Source organism: Cyprinodon tularosa, unplaced genomic scaffold, assembly GCF_016077235.1.
Source record: "Cyprinodon tularosa strain WSP-4 unplaced genomic scaffold, ASM1607723v1 ctg1418, whole genome shotgun sequence".
Classification (NCBI taxonomy): domain Eukaryota; kingdom Metazoa; phylum Chordata; class Actinopteri; order Cyprinodontiformes; family Cyprinodontidae; genus Cyprinodon; species Cyprinodon tularosa.
The window spans coordinates 13,000-25,000 of NW_024038241.1; the positions used below are offsets into that span (position 1 = coordinate 13,000).

A 12,001-nucleotide genomic window follows, 5' to 3' on the forward strand; every position below is an offset into this window, starting at 1 on the left:
CAAAACGACGGGTGGAAATTTGCATATTGAGTAAATTATGTACTTGAGTCAGTCAGTCACAGCAGGCGGTGAGTCAGACTCCTTATTTATGGCTTTAACAGAAACCCATAGAAGGTAGATATGAAGAAAGGGGAAGCATGATTTCAGCTGTGGTCAGAAGCAGATTGTGACATCACAATGATAAAATCTATCTGTCAGGCCACAAGCTGTGTTCTTCCTGAATTCTTTCACTGAGGCAGGGGCGTGTTCAGGCCGGCTCCTTGGAGTAATGTCAACAAGGAAGTGGGCCCAGGGGAGAAGGCGTGGCCTTGCCTGGGCAGCACTGCAGCGAGCAGGTAACACTCATAAAACCCCATCAGGGCAGTGATCTGCCACCGTTTGGACCGGGACAATGACGAGAACACTCCTACTGTGGCTTCTGTTCCTAAACGTCTCATTCAAGCCCTCAGGTAAGTGACCGGATACTGTTACCTCTGTTCAGCACAGGAGGGCTGATTAATAACTAAAGCCTTGACCATTTATTCAAAGCTTCCTGATCCTGAGGGGAGAAAGCTGTTCTGTGAACCTGTTAAGGAGAAGAGACTCTATGATAATCATTACTACCTGATTCTGTCTGTACATTTGGCCAAGGTGTTTTCAGCTCAGGGCCAAAACAGTTTTAAGACATGTGATTAGGTAAGAATTGCTCAAGTAGAGAGGCTCTGTGCCCTGAGGTTAACCAAACTGCCACAGCAGCTGGTAGTTGCATGTATGTTACTACCTAATAACCCAGTAAATAGAGCGACGACACGCTGCAGGAGCTGGACTTTGGATCACAACAAAGCCGCTGCCCACCCAGGTACTACCAGGTAGCTGTGAGTCAGAGGAACTTACTCACTAATTGTAAATCTGCTTGGACTGATGGAAAAGCACAGAATGAGGACATGAGATTTTCCAGGTTTCAGGACAGATTTTAAGGCTAAAAAGTGTCTAAAATTCCTCATGTAAATCCCTGCAGGATTCAAACTTCACACGGAAAAAAATAGTTTCCTTTAAGAACGAAGTTTGGAACTATAATCACCTCGTTAGTTTTAGTCACTTTGTTAGTTTCACTGTAGACAAGCCATGATCTGCTTATCTGTTCTCCATTTTTCATTAGGATGAAATAATAGCTGCATGAATCATGACAGCAGACAAGATAGAGGAGAGCAGGAGGCGGGGTTACCAATCTACTCGCTCTGGAGAGCAGAGTTCGCTGCTTTTAGATGTTGTCTCCAAAGTCTCCAGTAGCAGAAAAAAGTCTCTAGATTTGGCGCTAGGAGCTTTTTAGAAATCAAAGTGCTAGAGGGGTCTGAAAAGTGGCTAAATATAGCGACTAAAGCGCTAAGTTGGCAACACTGCTCTTTGCATGGTTTGTTTTCAAATGGTTTGCTGCTGTCTGATTGGACCTTTCTGAACATGTGCAGCAAATGGACTGATCCAATATGGTGGACACTAGGGGTGTAAATAATAATAGTTTTGTATCGATGCATCGATCCAACAGCCGACGATTCGATGCATCGATTCGTCCGCAAGAGAATCGATTCATGTTTTTTTTTTTCCTCCGGTCTATTTTTATCCATTTGCTCCTGGGCGTAATTCTCCCTCCCGTCCTGCGGTGGCGCTAAACCTATTTTGCCCTCCTACGTCGCTTCCTGGTTATACTCTTACAGCAGTGTGTTGCAGTGAGCTTGATGCAGACATTTTTGATTTATGCTCAGTATTGAAGCGTGGTCTGAGCTACACGCTGTGGGTCTAGATACGGCCGAGGCGGCGAGGAAGTGGGGGCGAGTTTAGTCCGACGACGGAGGGACATCAGGGCCAAAAAGAGCGGGGATCCAGGTGGAAAAAGGGTCCCAGCGTTCTCGCGCACCTCGCTCTTCTAGCGGGTCAAACTTCACGAGTTGTTTTCCGCAATTTCGGTCATAAAAAAAAACAAGCCGGCCTCCTGTCTGCGGCACTGTCTGCGGTCAGCTACGATCAGGGAGAGGAGCAGCGGAGCGTCTGTGGAGGGGGCGGGACGTCTGGAGCCGAGGTTTTGAATTGCACTGATTTTCTGCAGTATTTTTTGATGCAACTTTTCTACTTCTGTTATTTGCTGTTGTTTCTAAAAAAAATGAATAACGATATTACAGCTTTCATTGATTTATTTCAAACTTGAAACTTTGTTTAGCCTGTAATGTGTAAAAAAACAAAAAACCAAAAAAAATTAACTGATTAATCGACTAATCGATGAATCGTATCGTGGTGTATTCTTGAGTATCGAAAATAATCGAATCGTCGGGTCAGGAAATCGATACTGAATCGAATCGCGATGATGGATGTGATTTACAGCCCTAGTGGACAATGAAGGGGGGGCTGAGACACAAGCAAACATTCTGCAAATTTTTTATAACAGTGCTTCTTCCTTTTGGTAATTTACCAAAACTGCTTTATTAGCTTAAATTTTATGCATTAGATTATTATGAGAGGTCCCATAATAACAGATGGGTTAGCGCCAGAGATCCAGTCAGAGAACCTCTTCACTCCATGTCTGATGGTTGAAGGTCGTTACTTCACTGTGATCCAGTTGTTTTACATTTTTGACATAAGATAATTACACTGCAAAAACAATCTAGAAATAAGTAAAAAATGTCTTAGACAAAGTTTATTTACCCTTAGTTTGAGCAGGTACATCAGATTTTTGCCAATGGAATGAGCATCTTTACTCTTAAAATAAGATAATTAGATAATATGCACTTGACAGTACAATTGTTTTCTTATTTTAAATGTGAATTGTCTTGTTCCATTGGCAAAGTGTCTCACTTACCTCCTTAATTTAAGAACAAATGCACTTAATCAAAAATTGAGTGATCTAGATTTGGATTTTTTTCCGGTGTAGAACGTCCAAAGTTTCTAAATGGAAATGAATCCAGCGTTGAGGAGAGTGACGAGCCGATGATTAGCTCAGCTTTAATGTGACGCGCACCATAGAGGTCAGCCGAATTATCAGCGCATAAAAGGTTAAAAACTATCAATGAAGTGATTTATTTCTAACTGACACTAACAGTGTGAAAACAGGAAGTAGTAACCAACATCAGTCTCAGTCTCAAAGGCCTAATCTTCTCTACAGATCTGTTAACTTGTTAAATGTTTTTTCACTTTACGGATAAACTTTCACTTTAAGGTTTCTGTTAGTTTCTGGCTCTTAGATTTGGTTCAACATCAACCAGGACAGTAGGAGCATAAATTCCTTTTAAATCCTTCTGAAAGACTCAGTGGTGATAGATCAGGCCGTCATCTATAGAGCTGTTCTTACCTGTGCTTGGTGGTCCTGCTGCAGGAACAGGAGGGATTCACACAGGGTAGCATGCTGAGCAGGAGGAGAACAAGATCTTTGCTGACTGGAGGTTTCCTGTCCTCTTGATAGATCATAATGTGGTAATAAAAACATGATAATACCAGTCCAAGTTTGTGGCATTGCAGACTAACAGAAGAAGTCAAATGTTCGTCCGATTCAATTTGCATGTTTTCTAAAGGCTTTGTTGGCCTACTGTATTATGCTAAGTACGTTCAGACCGCACGAAGCAGGAGCAGCAAAAACACGCGTGCTGCTTTATTTTTAATGCTTGTACAAGTTTAGTTCTGATGGTCGGCTGAAGCATCTTTGCTGCTCTAGCTGAGCGCAGGAAAAGTGGGTCTGATGATGCGTTGGGCGGAGCTACCCTATCCTTTCTTTGCCAGGAGCAATGGCAGCTACATCTGCTATGATCTGTCGGTAAAAAGTAGATTTATGATGTTTTTAAGTGAGAAAGTCTACCTGAAAACTCCATCTGTGCAGTCAGTTCATCCAGATTACCATCATGCGTTCAGATATTGTTTCTGACCCCCGTACACCAGCTCTCATTGGGAGCCCAGTTCAACACCAGCCTCTGGCCCAGTAGCCTCTTTGCAGTTTCCTGCTAGTGTTCACGGCTAGAAGGTGTTTTTCATGTACGTTATCCAAACTGCAGGCTCCAGAATAATAAAATCAAACATATTTTACCGGCAGGTACTTTAATAAAAGTTAAACATTAGGCGTTAATAACCTGTTTCAGAGGGTGATCACAGCGCTCTGCATCAGCAGTGCTGTGTCTGACTCCCTGCCAGCTCCCAGATCAGCTTCTCTGATTGGTCGATGAGGCGTGTCCAGCAGCAAAAGTTCAGTTTTTCGCATCACGCGCCTCAGAAGCTCACGACATGCTGCTTCAGTTGACCTTTTGCTGCGCCAAAATACGCGTCAACCATCGACTTTGCATGGAAACTAGCTGCCTCTGCTGCTTTAGGTGTGAACTCAACGCTATCTATGACATTTTGAATTAAAAAAGCTTCCTGGATGGGAAGCGAAACGTCTTCAACTTGGAAACAAAGTCCAATGGTTTGTTTTTTAACCTTTTTAGAATGACTGTGAATCTTCATCAGCATGATAATACCCTTAAGAATCAGAGATGGGAGCACTGGATCCATTACAAGGAGTTTCTATGCAGCAGAAGATGTTATTAGAGTGGAGGTTATCGTAGGGTAGGGTGGTAGACCCTGGACAGCTCATCAGATCATCACAGGGCTAGACAGCAGCACGGCTCACCTATAGATACCTCACAGTTAATGGTACTTTAACCAAGCTTGTTATTGGACCAGAACCGGAGCGAATCAAGGATTCGATTCAGGAGCGTTAAAGCTAGTGGGCCACTCGCCAGTGTAGATTGTAATAGCATCAGTTTAGCCTTTCATCCCATTCTGCACAGGCAGCGACGTAACATTAAAAATCACACAATAAACCAAGATCTGAGGAGGTGTTACTGAAGTCTTTATCATTTCTACAGGCAGGTTTACAACAATAGTTGATTCAGTCGCTGAAATTATGGCTTTTAGATTCAGTAGCCACTGAAACATATAGGGGCCATCATAGGGGGGCCCCATCTGGCCGCCCCTATGAAACACTTCTGGAGGCGCCACTGATTAAAGCAGAGATACATCTGAGTTATAGAGATAGACAGACGGATTATAGATGAACGGTTAAAGCTTTTTTCTCATCTTCTCTCCATGTCTTCCATGAAATCCGATCAATATAAAATGCAGAACGTGCTTTAAAAAGAGGAAACAAGAACTAAAAAGAAGAAGTGTCAGATAATGTGCGTCTACTTCTTCACAGAGAGACGGAAATCCTGCAGGTTCTTGCAGGAGGAGCTCAGTTCATCGTCTACAGGAGGCCAGGTTCTCAGATTAAAGCTCTTCATGAATGAAAGTTTTCAGGGAGCCACGCCTAAGAGGTTACAGCTGAAGTTTCTTCCACTGCTTCATCTATTTCAGCAGGAACTGACCTGTCAACTGGTTTGACCAGCTTTCCTCATCCTGGAAAGATATGAGGCAGAGGCGGGTTTGGATGACCAGTCCTCCCACTGAAACCATTGTAGTTTTATTGGCTACCGTGTAACAATAGCATAAATATGTGAAACATGGATAATGTGAATCAGTTCGCCAAGATTTACATAAATTAATTGATTTCCTTACTTAATGGACTTCTAGAGTTGGACGGATTCATACGTAAAGTAGAAATAAGGAAGATTGTTGGTGTTTACGTCTGTAAGAAAGAAAAGTTTCACTTCTTTATCCCCTTTTCAGACACACACACGTTCATAGTGTTTGCATGTGTTAGATTTGTCATTTTATTGGATTGTCTAAAATAAGTTATTCATTCATTGACCAGAAATCCCTGACAGTGTTTGTTCTCATTTAGAAACAGCCTGTTGGAACATTTACATCATAATCAAAGAGCAAAGACAGTGAGAAATGTTGCTCAGTGCAAAGCCTGAGAACAAACAAGCTGTAGACTGGTTAGACTGAAACTGGGAAACTGGGGGAAACAACAGTTCCATTGCATTTTCCATGCATGTTTGCAGAAGTTGCTGGAAGTGAAAGACATTTATTTAGCACCACGTGGTGGAGTATGTGGTGGCTATGCTGAACTTTACTATTTAAACGTATTTATACTTTTGTACTTGTTCACATTTTGACACAATACAAGGTGTGCTACAGACAACACAAAGGAATATATCTACTGGATCTGTCTGGAGCTGCGAACATTTCAGACTCCTATAGAAGTAGGGTTGCCAACTCCATGAAAAAAAAAACTGCTCTGTTATCTTCCGCCATTTTCTCCATGAGCAACACTTCGCTCGACCAATGGGATGAGGGGATTCTGGATCGTTACATATATGCTTTCAGCTCATTGGTCAAAACGCAGGTCAGGGCCCCGGAAGAAGTTTACCTTAAGTTTTGTATCTAACGGGCCCTTGTTCTTCGATTTCCATCAGCGTTTCCATTTTCTGACTATTTTTTTAACCTCATAGTAAAACGGGACAGAGGGCCGGATTTATCAAGATCCAATTTTGCGTGCAGTAATTTGCGCTGGCAAACTGGAATTTTGCGCGAGGGGCTGAACCATGGTTTGCGGGTGATTTAACAAGAGCGATTGCGTAACTGGTGGCAGGTGCAAAACTGTTGGAGACGCCCTATTTAAATGATGGTTTTACGCGTTTTGTGGTTTGTGGCAAAGTAGTTTGTAGTTTGTACAAACTAGTGCATTAAGAAATTTAAATCTTACAGTGACACCCCCACCCCATCCAAAAAAAAATATATATATATATATATATATATATAAACTTTGGCAACCTTTATTCCCTAAGGTGGTATGTGGCTGAATTTCTACTTCACTGCAGTAAAAAAAAAAAAAAACAAAAAAAAAACAGGCGTTTTGTATTGGCCTGTAGAAAAATGCACATACCAAATGGTTCACAAGAAGTGACTGTGGATGAGATTACTGCGCATACGCATCCCCGCAGCATTGGCATGTTGCTCCACAGGCGCAGGGGGGAGGTCGGGGTTCTCCGGTAGGGCGTCAGGGCGACATGGCATTTAGAACGTCGGACAGCACTTCTGAAAAACGAGATTGGGAGATCCCAGCTCTCGCTGCAACCGTACGCTGGAATGACCCAGATGCAAAAAAGTGCAACGTTGCAAGGAGTTTAGTGATATCTGGTATTGCGTGGGTCCTCCTTGTGGCTGGCTCCAAATCCATTCGGAGTTCCTCCAACAGCTCCAAAATGGCAATGCTGGATAAACGATATGTTTTGTTGATTGTTTCCTCGTTCATTCCAAAAACATTCACACGGAGTGAAAAAATGCGTTCTCTGCGTCTCCTTGCTTCATTTCCATGTCTCCTTCTTGGGACAATAACCGCTGCCATGTGTGCGCAATTACGCATACAGACCATTTGCACCTTCTTTTGAAACGTGTTAAATATAGAGTCAGATACCGTTAGCAAAATTGCTTTCAGGTTTGATAAATCACTTTGCGAGTGCTAAATTAATATATTTACATGTTCTCCTCCCACAAGACGCACTTTTGCGTGTAAACGCCCCATATAGCATATTCATAGCAGAAAAAGTACCAAATGGATAAGAGGCGCTATTTAGCACGTTTTAAAGACCAAATCCTTTTAGCGCGCTGTTGATAGATCAGTTTGTAAATTTTTTAGCGTGCGCAGCGAAATAGCTCACGTTTTTATACACGCAAAACTTTGATAGATCCGGCCCTAAGTGCATTACTTTCCCACTAAATACGGGACAGGTACTTCTGTTTCTAAATACAGAACGATTCCGTTTATCAAGGGATAGTTGGCAACCCTATATAGAAGCCTACTAAAGACTCTAACTGTATATTAGCCCAGTATCATAATGAAAAAAGGCTCATTTATGCATCATCGTCCGCCATGGTTGTTGTTTTTCTTCCCGCTTCGGCGAAGCAAGATGTAGAACTGGGACCTTTGTTGAGTAGTAATGACGTTCAGGTGGGATGAATGTGACCTGGCCATTTAGACACAGGTTGCATTTGAAAAGATCAGATTCGTGTCGCATTCAGCACCACGGCCACCAAGGCTTTCATAATTCATGCATCAGAGTTAAGGCCTGCAGTGTGAACCTACACTTAATAAATGTCATTATGTTTGACCCATAATGCATTGAAATATACAGTTGCAAAGTGATTGAATAAGGATATTCTGGATTCTTTACTGCCGAAATGACAGAAATTGGTAACAGACATCTCTGATCTGCTGGTTTGACAGAAAGCCACAGTCCAGGCTTCGAGGTGGGGGACGACTATGAGGTGGTTCGACCCGTCAGACTTCACGCAGTCAGGAAAAGAAGCACGGAGGTAAATCCTTTAAACACCTGTCCTCTGCAGACAAGATCTGATCATTGAAGGTGATTTGAGAATGAAAGTAAACTGAAAGGTTTTCCTCCTACAGAACCTCAGACCACAGACAGTTAAGTACGCAATGACTGTCGGAGGAAAAAACATTCAACTGCAGCTTGAGAAAAACACGTATGTTTCCACCATCCTGAAAGTATTTATCTTTCATTATTAAACCACAAATCGTTGTAAAGTTCTGGAACAATTAATTGTCCAACATTTTTCTAGTTTTTTGTTTCTCTCCTGAAATCATTATTTCACATCTTCTTAGAGACTGAAATAAAAAAGAAATCTTTTTTCAGTTCCTTGTCCAGAATAACGACCTGACTGATCATTTTTCATCACCAGGGAGTTATTAGGCAGAGACTACACAGAAACCTCCTACCAGGAAGACGGGACTCGGGTCACCTCAAGACCACATGACGTAGTGAGTGCCAGACCACATTCAGCTCAGGGGAAATGAAATATGAAAAACTTCAAGTATCAGGAAGCTTTATTTCCTCTTCTGGGTATTTCTATACACAGAGAGACATTTTTAAGGCCAGTTAATGAATTATCTGTGATGTATTTGGTATTTGCACTGTATAAGGAAATAAACTTGATGGTATCGACATATGTTTACCGCTGCTAACCTTATTCTTTCTTGGTCAGGATCACTGCTACTACCAAGGAACGATTGCCAATGACCGTGAGTCATCAGCTAGCATCAGTACGTGTGACGGACTGAGGTGAGTCATCGGCAGTTTCTCAATATGTGTACTTGTGCGTTCTCATGTGCTCGTGTATTTGAATCATCATTGCTGATCAACATACTAATCGCCCCTCTTTAGCCCCATATATTAGACAGAACTCGTCCCAAAAAAATCTCTCATGACTGGAGAATCTGCCTGCAAAGGGCAAACATTCGTACAGCGTATGACCGGTTTTTATCCGTTTTTGGGAAACTCTGATTTGTGTTTAGCTCAGGTCTTCATATCTGCGGCAGATTAAAGAACCATTGCACAAGTTTAAAAGGGAATATATATTATTTTTTCCTCTCCTGATATGTCTTTTCGTCTATTTACCACGGTTGCCTCTAAAGGCTCGGGGCCCTAATAAGCCGGGCATACACTGAAGGAGTTTTTGCCCTTTTCGGGGTGATGCTTCAGTCATTTAAGATTTTTTTTCCGATCAAGCCGACTTTCAGCCTGATAGTGCATCACGTAGTATACGGGGCTAACGAGGGGCGATCAGCCTCTGACGACCACCTCCCAGAGATGGGGACTCGAGTTTGTGACTCGTACTCGAGTCGCACTTAAGTCGCATATTTAATGACTTTAGACTCGACTTAGACTCGTGATTTCTGACTTGTGAACAATATTTTATTTTGAAGTGTTTTTTGTTTTACTAACTTGACTGATCGCCGCTCGCCTTACCCGCACACAGCAGAGGTAAAAAAAAAAAAAAACGGCAGAGGGGCTGTCAAACTGTCACGTAGCTCTGACGTCACTGACGCAACGCTACGTGACAAATATGCCCGCGCGCCCGTGCGCATGCATGCATGATCGACAAGCCAAGCTTTAAAAACGTCATCGCAGTCGTAGACGAGAAATATGTTGTGAATTGGCACTAAATAAATAAACTGAATTGAATTTAAAATACTGCCCGCCAAGTCGTTTCTGTCTGTTCCAGGGCAATAAGTTAAAAAAAAATTATTGCCACAATGTTACTTTTATGAAAGAATTGTTATTGTCCTGGTATTTATTTAGGGTTTTTATTTATCTCTTGTAGTTGCTAACTTCATATGTATTAATAAAAGGCAGGATTGTGATTGTTTTTTTTTCACAGCCCTCATTTTCACTTAAAAATAAAAGAGCAGACATTTAATCCTAAAACTAGAAAAAGTTGTAACCTCAAATGTCAGGAAAATACTGTAAGAAAATTGTTGTTTTTGAAAGAAAAAAATAAAGATGCAAAATTTAACTGGAAAAAAAATTGCGTGTGTGCTTTTTTAAATTGTATTTTTCATTTAGCAGTTCAAGATAATGATCATTCCATAGATATAATAGCGACCTTTAAGCTATACCGTCTCAGTGACGGAGATGAAAACACAAGGAGAAACAAGCAAATTATTGCACTTATTTTAATTAATCGAGTGATTAGAATTTATGGTGCGATTAATTGATAATTGTGACAGGCCTTCTCAAGACTTGAGACTTGACTTGGACTTGCAAAAAATGACTTGTGAACACCAATCAGAAATCTTGAGGTCAGGAGAAAATCAAATATGTTTGAAATTGAGTCGGCCCTTATGAGGTGTCCTTGGCTAAATCCTGCTGTTGAAGCAGAGCTGATTTAATGACATAAGCCGATTTACCAGAACCTCGCGCACTGTGCTTGTGCAAACTAAGGAGTTCCTCTTCCTGGATGACGAGTCCAACCATCTCTCGGCACTGAGTCCGACTTCTGGTTTTTGGATGTACCGTGTGAGCAGGTAGTTTGCAACAGAGCGTCAGGCCCAGTGGCGGCTGGTGAAAAATATTTTTGGTGGGGCTGATATAGCCTAGTGTATGTCTCCAACTAATCCGGAATAAGAATTCAAATAAACAATTGGACAATACATACAATTTAACAGTAATGATTTAATTTACTATATAGTAACAGTAACAGTGATGATTTGGGTCACTGTGACGGGGTTCTTTGGCCTCCAAGAATCCAGTCTCAGTCGGGTTACCGGTGTTGGTGATTTATTGAGCTCAAAAACTCAAAACAGGGTGCAAAAGAAACTAAAGATCCTCTGGGCCTCAGCCTCCCTCCAGTTACCAGCAATGTAACAAAGAAACAGAAAACAAAAATGGCCGCTCTTCTTCCCACAGCCCTCATTCAATAGTTTAAGCCCCTCACATCAGGCTCTCTTATTTCTGATTTCTTCTCATTAATCAGTTTTGTCCATATATTACCTCCACAAACAATTGATGTACAAAAACAAATAATTTTTACAACTTAATTCTTTTACACAGATTCATTGACTTATTCAATTACACCAAACTGGGTTTGAACCCAGCAAAGACGCAGCCAGACTGAAGATGACAAGTCCCCGTAGCATACACACATACACACACACACACACACACACACACACACACACACACACGGCTAACCCCACTGAAATATTAAGTGTGCACCCTCAATACGCCAGCAGGTAACCAGGAACAGCTTGTGTGTTTTAAGTTCATGGAGCTACTGGGCTCAGCGCGAGTGTATTGGTCCTCACAAACACAGTATAACAGGAATGTGTGTGTGGCGCGCAAAGTTAGAGAGGTTGTTTTAAGCGACGAGGTGGATTCGTCACAGTCACAATAACCATGACATGAAATGTTCATATCCTACAACAGGGATATTCTTCTGGCAAACGGGTAGATAAATAAGGATCTCACCGAATTTGGTGGAAGCTGCATCTCGTTCGTTACGTTCGCCATCTTCCCTCTAATTGTCTGCACCTGCGCTTGGGTTCAGAAGCCTGTTAAAGCGCAGTATTTTCAGCGCCCCAATACCATAAAGTTCCGAGACGCTGATTGGCCATTAAATTCACCTAGCAATAGTACATGATTGACAGATTCTCTGCAAATGTGGGTCAGTCTGATCAACGCCCCCAGAACAGAGACGGTAGGAGTCTGTCTGTGGAAATCCACAAATTAATGACAGTAGATAGGGAAATGTAGTTTATATAATT

The 12,001-nt window shown here is 41.9% G+C and overlaps 1 protein-coding gene across 1 annotated transcript in view; it reads left to right on the forward strand.

Annotated features, from left to right (window-relative positions):
- Positions 1-291: 291 nt before the first annotated feature.
- Positions 292-12,001, forward strand: part of LOC119779047 (zinc metalloproteinase-disintegrin-like brevilysin H2a) — a 30,439-nt gene continuing 18,729 nt past the window's right edge. The window contains exons 1-5 of the mRNA XM_038278544.1: positions 292-449; positions 8,162-8,250; positions 8,345-8,421; positions 8,638-8,716; positions 8,941-9,017. Of these exons, the coding sequence (XP_038134472.1) occupies positions 392-449; positions 8,162-8,250; positions 8,345-8,421; positions 8,638-8,716; positions 8,941-9,017 (380 nt within the window). The 5' untranslated portion in view covers positions 292-391. The remainder of the gene's footprint in view (positions 450-8,161; positions 8,251-8,344; positions 8,422-8,637; positions 8,717-8,940; positions 9,018-12,001) is intronic.